This window comes from Triticum aestivum, chromosome 5A, assembly GCF_018294505.1.
Source record: "Triticum aestivum cultivar Chinese Spring chromosome 5A, IWGSC CS RefSeq v2.1, whole genome shotgun sequence".
In the NCBI taxonomy this organism is placed as follows: Eukaryota; Viridiplantae; Streptophyta; class Magnoliopsida; order Poales; family Poaceae; genus Triticum; species Triticum aestivum.
In genome coordinates this window covers 106,642,706-106,653,694 of record NC_057806.1, presented here as the reverse complement: position 1 = coordinate 106,653,694, position 10,989 = coordinate 106,642,706, and the positions used below count along the sequence as shown (strand labels likewise).

Sequence of the window (10,989 nt, the reverse complement as noted above, 5' to 3'; positions counted from 1 at the left end):
AAAAGATTGGACGTATCTGTAGAGAGATCTCGATCAGCGTACATACGATTTATACGAAGCCGGGACGGACGTGTTTTTTTTGGGTCCGGACGCGTTTTTCTTGAAAGATTTTCCGTACCAATTGTGATTTCAGAAAAAAAAAGGAACAGAGCAGAACTCTGTGCGGCACGTATATAAACCGCGTCCGCAACTGATCCAACACGTACGTACCAGCAGGTCCTGGAATCCGGCTCCTCCCCCGCCTCATCCCTCCCGTCCCCCCCGTGTTCGTCTCTCTCCCCCCTTCTCTCTGTCGCACGTCTAGTTCGAAACCTACTCCACAAACGCCGCGGATTTTATTAGGTATATAGTTCGTTCCCACGATCTTTGGAATCTGGTACATCGATTTGTGTCATTGTGTGTGTATCTGCTTTCCTTATATCGTGGGTTTCGATCGCAACTAGATTTTGTCGAATCGAATCCGTTGTTGCGGAAGTGAGAGGCCGGCGACGGCATGGATCGCGACGAGGAGAAGGGCCACGGCGACAGATCGCTGCTGTTCATAGGCGACGAGGACGACGACCTTGGCGTGGACCGGGATGGCGGCTCGCCACCCTCGTCGGATGCGGGGTCCTCCTTCTCCGACAGGAGCGACGGCGGCGGCGACGGTGACGGTGCCGACGACGGCACCGGCACCGGCAGTGGAAGCGGCAGCGATGACGACGCCGACGCCGACGGCGACAAGGAACGCGCGCCCAACGTCGCCAGGCAGCAGGCCGCGTGGCCGCAGAGTTACAGGTCGGTATCCATCAACGGATCTTGCATTGCATGCGTGGTTCCATGTCTGGTTAATTAATTGTAGTAATAATTCTGACGAGATCAATGTATTTTCATGTGTCACTCGGCGTCGCGCGCAGGCAGTCGATCGACATGTTGAGCGCCGTCCAGTCGCCGTCGGTGACCAGCATCATGGCGGCCAGCCCGAGCATCACCAAGTTCGGGAGCTCTTTCCTCAAGGCCGGAAGCTCCTTCTTCCTCAAGAAGGGCGCCACCGAGGGCTCGCTGCCCCTCACCCGGCCATTGCTGCCGCCCTCTCTATCGCAGCTGTCGCAGCAGCAGCAGCAGCAGCCTGCAGGGCGGCCGTCGACGGACAGCTTGCAGCCGCGGCCACCGGCTCCGCAGCCACCCGCGGTGCAGCAGAGGCCCTCTGCGGCGTGCCTGAAATCCAACTACATTGAGCTCCCACTGCCGTCCTCCAAGTGCAGCAGTGGACAATCTATCATCAACGGTACATATATTCAATCGATTCATCTCAATTTGTTTTTCCATAGTTCAAACCAAGTACAACGTTGCTAATTTTCAGTAATGCCTTTGCTTTTCTGTTCTAATGTTTCTATTCACTACTGCAGGCCTCAATGTCCTGTGCGGTGTTGGAATTCTCACTACGTGTTTCGGAATCAAGCAAGCAGGATGGTTAAGCCTCCTCCTCCTTCCCTTGTTGGGAGCCTGTTCATGCTACACCGGTTTGCTTCTCAAGAGATGCATAGACAGCTCGCCAACCATCGAAACATACCCCGATATCGGACGAGCCGCTTTCGGTATCCCGGGTCGAGTATTTGTATCGGTATGTATATTTACCTATTGTCCACCTAATTGTACAGATTTAGCAAAATTCACATCACTCATATTGCTGCTCATGTTCCTTTTGCAGGTTGTCCTTTACCTAGAACTCTATGTAAGTGTTCTCTCTCTGAATTCTGGCAGTACTGTGTTTCAAAAACGTTTGGTTCTTGCATATTTATCTGATGTAACATGCCGCTTATTCACAGGCATGCTGCGTGGAGTACATCACACTGCTAGGAGACAGCTTGTCTTCAGTGTTTCCTTCTGCGCATTTAGCTTTTACCGGCATCTACTTGAACTCTCATAACCTGTTCGCCATATCAATGGCTTTGGCAATTCTCCCATCAGTCTGGCTCAGGAACCTCAGTCTCCTCTCCTATCTTTCTGGTGAGTACTACTAATTTGAATCTTTAGAATAAATTTTGTACTGCTCATAAACATTTTTTTTGCAACGATATCAATACTAGTATCGCCGCTTATTCTCCCAATTCAATCTTTTCATAGCAACGTTAGATTGCTATCAACAGTAGTTAATACCTGCATATTGCCTCCCACTTCTTCATGACCATCTTTCATCTGAAATTTCGCAGCCGGAGGCGTGGTTGCAACGATAACAGTCGTTGTGTGCCTGTTTTGGGTTGGTATTGGCGATGGAGTTGGGTTCCACCCTTCTGGTAGTGCACTGAACCTGACCCACCTTCCATTGGCACTTGGCTTGTATGGATACTGCTTCTCAGGGCACTCGGTTTTCCCAAATATATACTCATCAATGAAGGAGCGCTCGCAGTTCCCTTTTGTCCTCCTGTTCTGGTAAGGTTCTGAACTTGACAGATGAAACGCTACAGTACCATACTATGCTCTGCTTCTGCAGTTATCTGTCGATTTTTGCTACATGCTAACATGCGCTATTGTCCACATTTCAGCTTTATAGTGGTCACAATTGTGTACTCTGGGGTCGCGGCCACAGGGTTTCTGATGTTCGGCGAGTCCACAATGTCGCAATTCACACTGAACATGCCACAACAGTATGTTCCCTCTAAAATCGCCATTTGGATGACGGTATGAGGAAAATCAAACCCACGGAGAGTTACTCCACTTGTATCAGAATTAGCATACAGGTTCTCATTCTCACAATGGATCCCTTTGGTTTCAGATTGTGAATCCATACACCAAATACGCCTTGACGATGACACCGGTCGCCTTGTCGATAGAGGAGGCTCTGCCTAAGATGATGCGAAATTATGTTGCTGGAATGTGTGTTAGGACAGCTCTTGTCCTCTCGACTGTCGTCGTGGCTCTATCTTTTCCATACTTTGGTACTTGTCACTTGCTTCTATTTTTTTCCATATTAGCAGTTCACTAAATTAACCCCCAAAACGTCATGCACTCTAATACTATGGCCATTGCTATTTGATTTGCAGCCTTGGTGATGGCATTGCTTGGATCTGTCTTCACAATGCTAGTGGTGAGTGCCTGCAATTATGCAGCTATTAACTGAACCTATACTCAGTAACCTTGCAATATTATTTTCCCTGACGATTTGCATTTGCATTTGCAGGCCCTGATCCTCCCTTGTGCATGCTACCTCTCCATCAAGCGGGAATTAGTACCTTTGTGGGAGGTATTCGATTAACTGAAATACGCAGGCTAAAACACCAACAGAACATCTAGCCTTGAAGATGCTAAGCACAATTTGCTTATGGTGTAATCTCTACTCTTTTTTTCCTTTTTCAGGTGGTTTTGTGCATAACTATCATATTGATTGGCTTGGGTTGCGCGTTCGTTGGATCATACACCTCAATTAACCAGATGATAGGCGGCAGTTAGTAGGGAAGTGCCAGAGTGCATCGGACCTGTGTGTAGTTGTTGCAGATTCTTTTTCTTTTGAAATTTCACGAAATTGGAGAGGGCAATTTTCCATTTGTTGTATGCCTTCCTTCTTTTGCAATATACATAAGAAAGGTTTTCGTATTTTTACCGTAATCCGGTACTTGTTGTATTTTGCCGTCCATGATAGCACAATATTTCAGAATAGACCGAGGATTTAGTAGCTGCCTATTCACATTTTTTATTAGGGCTACTTTGAAAATTGGGAGAGCGAGATCTTGTGTGACTGCCACGTCATTCCCGAAAAAGTAAGAGATGAGATAGAACTACACCTCGCTCTCCCAATTTTCTTAGTAGCTCTAATAAAAAATATGAATAGGCAATTACTAAATCCTCGATCTATTCTGGAAAAAGGAGGGAACAAACATGAGTGCGTCACACTTGGGTATTGTGGAAGCGCTTGCCCCAAATGAGCATATCGTCGGCCGCCCTTTGAGGCCTTGTTCGGTTGACAGGGATTTAGAAGGGGTTTGGCAGGGTTTGAGGTGGATATAATCTCTTACAAGTCAAAATCCACCCAAATCCCCTCCAATCCTCTTCACAAGAGGTGTAACCGAACAAGGCCTGAAGGACATCACAAACATGGCAAGCATTGATGTTGAAGATAGATTGCCTTTCCAGGTTGTCACGGTGACTAATTGCTTCCTGAAACTCATGCGATGTTTGTATTGAATAACGGGAGAGAAGAGATGCCGCATAACTACTGTTGTTGTGGCGCCCCGGGAGGCCGGGACCGACACTTGCATATATAGCCAATTCCACTAGCCTCGGCATAATATTGATCCGAAGACTCCACCTTTACACAAAAATACACATGAAAACATGCACAACAACAATATAATACATATACAATAATTCACACGACCAGTCTTTTGATCTACCCAACTCATACAACGAAAGTGAATAAACCTTAGACAGATAAAAATACTAATTACAAAGTGGCCAGCTTGGTAAGCTATTAACAAAATATTGCAATCAACGATAAGAATACTAATTGCCTGAAGAAGGCTTAAAGTAAAGTAAATGACGTCCATCTTGTCCAGACCGTTGTCTGTGGGATAACCGACTAACGCCGTCCATCACCATACATGTAAGCGTATGTTGTGGCAAGGTGAACTGGTGGAGTACATGGTGTACATGCCCAAGTCATTTTGTCATTTTTTTCATGGTGTACTCCGCAAGCCATCATCATACCCGTAATAGGATCTAACATTTTTGTCATTTGGCGTTGTACAATTCTAAGACATTGAGTATATAGCTTCTCCTATATGCAAAGAACAACACACGAACACATACATGCAAAAGGACTACCAGTTAGCTTATACATGTGCTTGGTAATTGGAAAAATAAAACTGCCTTATGAGCATGGGTAAAATAGTTTAGCCAGGATTAATGAATCAATGTATGCAATTTAAATCCACGCTTAGAAGACACTGAATTAATGAGTCAGTGCGTATTCTCCCACCGGTCTAGACTGCCACCGTCGTTGATAAGCAAGGAGATGGGCGAGAGGGGTTGGTCCATCAGTGGGTTGTTATGCCATTAGTGTTGGGGAATCTCAAGGCGTGCGGAGGGGACTCGAAGGAGAAGAGCATTGGAAGTAAGAGCATCTCTAGCAGATCCCGTATACAGTCGTCATACAAATGTCGTTTACAGTACCCGGTAAACAAAATTTACGGGACGGCGGACAGATCGGCAGAACAGATCCCGTAAACTTCGCCGGACTTCTACCTCGATTTATTTCATTCATCATTAAAACTACTAGGATAGTTCATACAAGCAAATTTAAAACAACTAGATAGATAGTTCAAACTAGCAGCTACTCATCGCTGGAGTCGCCGTCACGGGGCGATGGCTCGTTGCCGTGGAGGGTGTGGTAGATTAGTGTACCGGAGAGGGTCGAGGCGAGTTGGTATTCCTCTCGGAGCCCTGGCACGCGCGCGGTCGCGGCTACATCTCCGCTGGCGGCGGCCTGCTTCGCCTCCCACCATGTGCGCTCGGCCGCCAAGAGCTGCTGGATGGACGGATCGAAGATCCTCTCGAGTTGCCGAAAAGTTTTCCACGCCCGCGAGCCGGTGCTGGATACATATCCAACGTATCTATAATTTTTTATTGTTTCATGCTATTATAATATCAATCTTAGATGTTTTATATGCATTATTATGTCATTATATATCATTTTTTGGGACTAACCTATTAACTTACTGTCCAGTGTCAGTTGTTGTTTTTTGCCTGTTTTTGTTTTCCCAGAATATCAGTTCCAAACGAAGTCCAAATACCACCAAACATTTTGGAGATTTTTTCTGGACAAAAGAGACACTAGAAGCTTCGGAAGGAAGTCAGAAGATGAAGGAGGTGGCCACGAGCCACCAGGGCGTGCCGAGGAGGGTAGGCGCGTTCTGGTGCCTTATGGGCCACCTTTGCTCCGTTTGACCTAATTCCACCTTTATAAGTTTTGTAAAATCGGGAAACCAACAGAGAGCCACACCAAATACTTTTTCCGCCGCCGCAAGCTTCTGTTCTTGAGAGATCCCATGTGGAGGCCTTTTCCGATACTCTGCCGGAGGGGGAATCAACCATAGAGGTGCTCTACATCAACCTTTCTGCCCTTCCGATGATGTATGAGTAGTTTACCACAGACCTACAGGTCCATAGCTAGTAGCTAGATGGCTTATTTCTCTTTATTTGATCTTCAATACAATGTTCTCCTTAATGTTCTTGGAATTCTATTTGATGTAATTACTTTTTACGGTGTGTTTGTTGGGATCCGATGAATTGTGAGTTTATGATTAGATTATCCATGAATATTATTTGAGTCTTCTCCGAACTCTTTTATGCATGTTTATTATAGCTTTGTATTTCTCTCTGGTCTATTGATTTGGTTTGGCCAACTAGATTGATTTTTCTTGCAGAGGAAGAGGTGCTTTGTGATGGGTTCAATTTTGCGGTGGTCTATATCCCAAAGGGACAAGGCACGTATTTCTATTGTTGCCTTGCCATTAAGGATAAAAATGGGGTTTATTCATGGGTGTGAGTTTACTTTGTCTACATCATGTCATCTTGCTTAAGGCGTTACTCCGTTCTTTTTGAACTTAATACTCTAGATGCATGTTGGATAGTGGTTGATGTATGGAGTAATGGTAGTAGATGCTGGCATGAGTCGGTCTACTTGTCTCAGACATGATGCCTATATACATGACCATTGTCTTGGATATCGTCATGATTATTTGCTTTTTTATCAATTGTCCAACAGTAATTTGTTTCCCAGTTGTATGCTATTTTCAAGAGAGAAACCTGTAGTGAAAACTATGACCCTTGGGTCTATTTTTATCATATATTAAAATTAAAAAATACCTTACTACAATTTTTCTGTACTTATTTTTATTTTGTGTTTTATCCATCTATCCATCACTACAAGATTTGATCCTTGCAATTAACCGCCAGGGGAATGACAACCCCTTGTTCGCGTTGGGTGCAAGTATTTGTTATTTTGTGTGTAGGTGCTGCTAACGAGGTGTTGCGTGATTTTCCTACTGGATTGATAACATTGGTTCTTAAGTAAGAGAAATACTTATCTCTACTTGAAAGGATCGAGAAGAGGGGTCTAGAGGGGGGTGATTAGACCCTCAACAAGTAAAAGTGGCAGTTTTTAAGTCCTTCAAGTTAAGGTGGAGTTTTAGCAGAAGTTTAAGCATTCACAATACATTTCAAGCAAGCATGACAAGAGTATATGCAGCGTAAAGAGTAAAGCATGCTAATTGCAAGAAAGTAAAGGGATGGGATTTGGAGTGTGCAAACGCAATGAAGACACGGAGATTCTTGGCGTGGTTCCGATAGGTGGTGCTATAGTACGTCCACGTTGATGGAGACTACAACCCACGAAGGGTAACGGTTGCGCGAGTCCACGAAGGGCTCCACGCACGAAGGGTCCATGAAGAAGCAACCTTGTCTATCCCACCATGGCCATCGCCCACAAAGGACTTGCCTCACTCAGGTAGATCTTCACGAAGTAAGCGATCTAGCTCCTTGCCCTTACAAACTTCTTGGTTCAACTCCACATCTTGACGGAGGCTCCCAAGCGACACCTAACCAATCTAGGAGACACCACTCTCCAAAAGGTAATAAATGGTGTGTTGATGATGAACTCCTTGCTCTTGTGCTTCAAATGATAGTCTCCCCAACACTCAACTCTCTTTAGCACATATTTGGATATGGTGGGAAGGTGAGTTGAGTGGAAAGCAACTTGGGGAAGGCTAGAAATCAACATTCTTGTGGTAGGATTGGTATATCTTGATCTCAACACATGAGTAGGTGGCTCTCTCTCAGAAAATGTATGGCGGAAGTGTAGGCATGTTCTGATAGATCTCTCACATATGGAGATGGGGGTGGAGGGGTATATATAGCATCCACATAAAATCCAACCGTTACACACATTTGATCAAACTCGGTGAGACCAAATAGATGAACTCGGTCTGACCAATTAGTTCAAAATGTGAACGTTAGGAATCTCAGTGGGACCGACTAGAACAACTCGGTGGGACTGATGTGCTAGGGCTTAGGGAAAAAATCATCTCGGTGGTGCCGATTGCATCAACTCGGTGAGACCAAAGTGAAGCAATAGGGAAACAGAGAATTGGTCAAGCCATCTCGTGAGGCCGATCGCAATTTCGGTGATACTGAAATAATTGCAACTGATAACAGGGAGTTGGCAAGGCCATCTCGGTGAGATCGAGATCCCTATCGATGTGATCGAACTGTTAGGGTTTCTGGTTGTGGCTATACCATATGAACTCAGTGGCGCCGGATAGAAAGAAACGATGGGGCCGAGTTGGAGTTTAGGTGTTTGACATATTTGGAATGGGAAAGTGGTTGAGGGCTTTGGAGCAATATCACTAAACATTTTGAGCAAGCAAGCCATTAAGCAACACATCATCCCCTTTTTAATAGTATTGGCTTTCCTATGGACTCAATGTGATCTTGGACCACTTAAAATAAAATGAAGAGTCTTAAGCTTTAGCCAATGCATGTCCTTGACACCTTGAAGGGGTTCCACATCCTCTTGTCCTTTCTGCACCATTGTTGAACTTGTCTGGAATACACTAGATAAAAGCATTAGTCCAACAAGAGATATGTTGACATTAATTATCAAAACCACCTAGGGAGCACTTGTGCTTTCAATCTCCCCCTTTTTGGTAATTGATGACAACATACATCAAAGATTTAGGTAAATAATATGATGACTATCAAGTAAAGCTTTGGAGAAACATGTAACATGCATAAGCTCCCCCTACATGTATGTAATCATGTGAAGATAGAGTATACTAACATGTGAGTGCATAACATGACAGAGTAAGCAGGGAGTTACATGTATCTTGGCTATATGCATCAGAGCAACTGATATGGTTAAGAAATGTACCTTCATGTTTATGATTCCCTCTTGCAAACAATATGTGCAACAGCAAGAGATCATCATGCACATGAGTGTGATGCATATACTTACGTTGTGGTCTTGAGATGACTTTTGAAGGAGTGGACTTGGGAAAACAGGGTTAGATAACACAAGAACACTCCAAATAAAGTAGTTTTAAATAACCACAAGAATGCCAAGACTGGGATGACATGTAATGGGTGAGTACTATAAGTACTTCATTTAGATATAGACATGTCCCCAAATATTTAAAGATTTCCAATAAGTTCCAAAGATTTTTTTCTCCCCTTAGACATAGATTCTTTCTCCCCCTGAATCTGATATAGGATGATGGGAGAAGGTAGGGTGAGATAAAATCAGAGGAAAATAGGGTAAGAGCAAATAAAATCATAGCAAAAGGAATTTCAATAGCAGTGGCTAGGATCAAACATATTGACATGTCTTTCCCCTCTTAAAGACATGTGACTTCTCTCCTCTTTTGTTAACAGGCACCTGTGGAAGAGCTTAGATGTGCTCATTTGGTAAGCTTTGATGTGCTCTCTCTCTCTCCCCCTTTGACATCAATTTCCAAGAAGGGTACTTCTGGAGCATGAGCCAATTAGGTGTGGTACTGGAGAGTCACTACAAAGCAGTAGGTAGTTTATGATGCTGACAGAGGAAAGAATCATTGAGTGGAGCTGAAGAAAATAGGCAGTAAGAAACGGCAAAAGGTTTTCTTAGAGTTGAAATTGGTGACGCTGATATGGTTCCGTCGGTGAGCCCGGGATGACAAAGTCACAGAAGGTGCTTATTGGTGAGACCGAGCTAGTTCGTGTCGGTTGTGCCGATGAACTATATACAAGGAGATCTTGTATTTCGGTCAAGCTGATAGGTTTGGACTGGATGGACCGAGTTCTACGCAGAGTAAAGATTTTGTCAACTCGGCTCACTTGGCAAATGAAATCTCACAAGGATTTGCAGGGAATTAGCAGAAAGATTTGCAATGAATTAAACTCAGATAAAAAGTAAAGAAAATAAAAGGATCTAGGTGAGTTTTTTAGAGGGAAACATAAAAACAAGAAAATCATACAAGTGAAAGAAGGATCAACTAAGTAAGAGGTCACTTGAGAGCTTCATCTAGAAAAGGGGTCGGTGACAAAGTCACCTATGTTAGAGTATATTGACTTAGGAGTCAAGTGAGGTTACTTGATCTTAGGCCATACTCATCCTTTAAGCTCAAAATGGGGTTGCCATTTTTCGTTTAAGCATTTTGATGTATTCACATCTTGTTGAGTTGCTTTAGCTCATGACTTGGAGCAAAGCTTCTCTAAGATGGAATGGCATACCTTGGGTTGTGGTGTTGATCTTGATCATGTAGCCGAACTTGTGTTGGATGCTCAAGGTTGATGTTGTTGGGAGCACCACTTGTAGTTTGAGTTCATCTTTCTACATGGGTTAGTCTTGCAAGGAAAAGCACTTGTGTATCCATAATTACAATCATGAAACTTGATACCAACTGAAATTTGATATATTGAAACAGTGAAAGGATATGTTGAGTGAGTTCATGCTTCCTTGAATTCAACAACCAAACCATAGGAACTTGGTGATGTAGAGATTTCTTAAAATGTGAGTGACTTGCAGTCTCATAGATTTGGGCTCATCCAAGTAACTACAAGGGTTAGATAACATGCAAGGGTACAAATATAGATCCAAGACATATGATCATCATCATAAGAGAAGTGTCAAGGATTAGTCACAAAGGCTCACGCCTTGCATGTATCCAAATAGAGTTTCTACTCCAAGTTTGAGGCATCAATGATATTTAATTCACCTCTCAAACGACAAAATACTTTCTCATCAAGCGGTTTGGTGAATATATCCGCCAATTGCTTATCAGTTTGAACATGCTTAAGATTCATGTCTCCTTTAGCAACAGGATCCTGAATGAAATGATGATGAACTTCAATGTGCTTAGTTCGAGAATGTTGCACGGGGTTGTGAGCAATTGTAATAGCACTTTCATTGTCACAAAGCAATGGAAAAATGTTTCACATGTATCCCATAATCCTTAAGGGTTTGGGTCATCCAAAGTA

The 10,989-nt window shown here is 43.7% G+C and overlaps 1 protein-coding gene across 1 annotated transcript; it reads left to right on the top strand.

Moving 5' to 3' along the window:
• The first annotated feature begins 211 nt into the window (after positions 1-211).
• On the top strand, positions 212-3,579 carry LOC123106669 (amino acid transporter AVT1C). Its single transcript, XM_044528763.1, has 12 exons — positions 212-342; positions 444-777; positions 897-1,267; positions 1,389-1,603; positions 1,691-1,714; positions 1,809-1,989; positions 2,193-2,412; positions 2,526-2,661; positions 2,756-2,918; positions 3,024-3,067; positions 3,161-3,223; positions 3,337-3,579. Exons 2-12 carry the CDS (start codon positions 494-496, stop codon positions 3,427-3,429), a joined length of 1,794 nt encoding a protein of 597 aa, XP_044384698.1. The 5' UTR covers positions 212-342; positions 444-493; the 3' UTR covers positions 3,430-3,579.
• Positions 3,580-10,989: the final 7,410 nt, after the last annotated feature.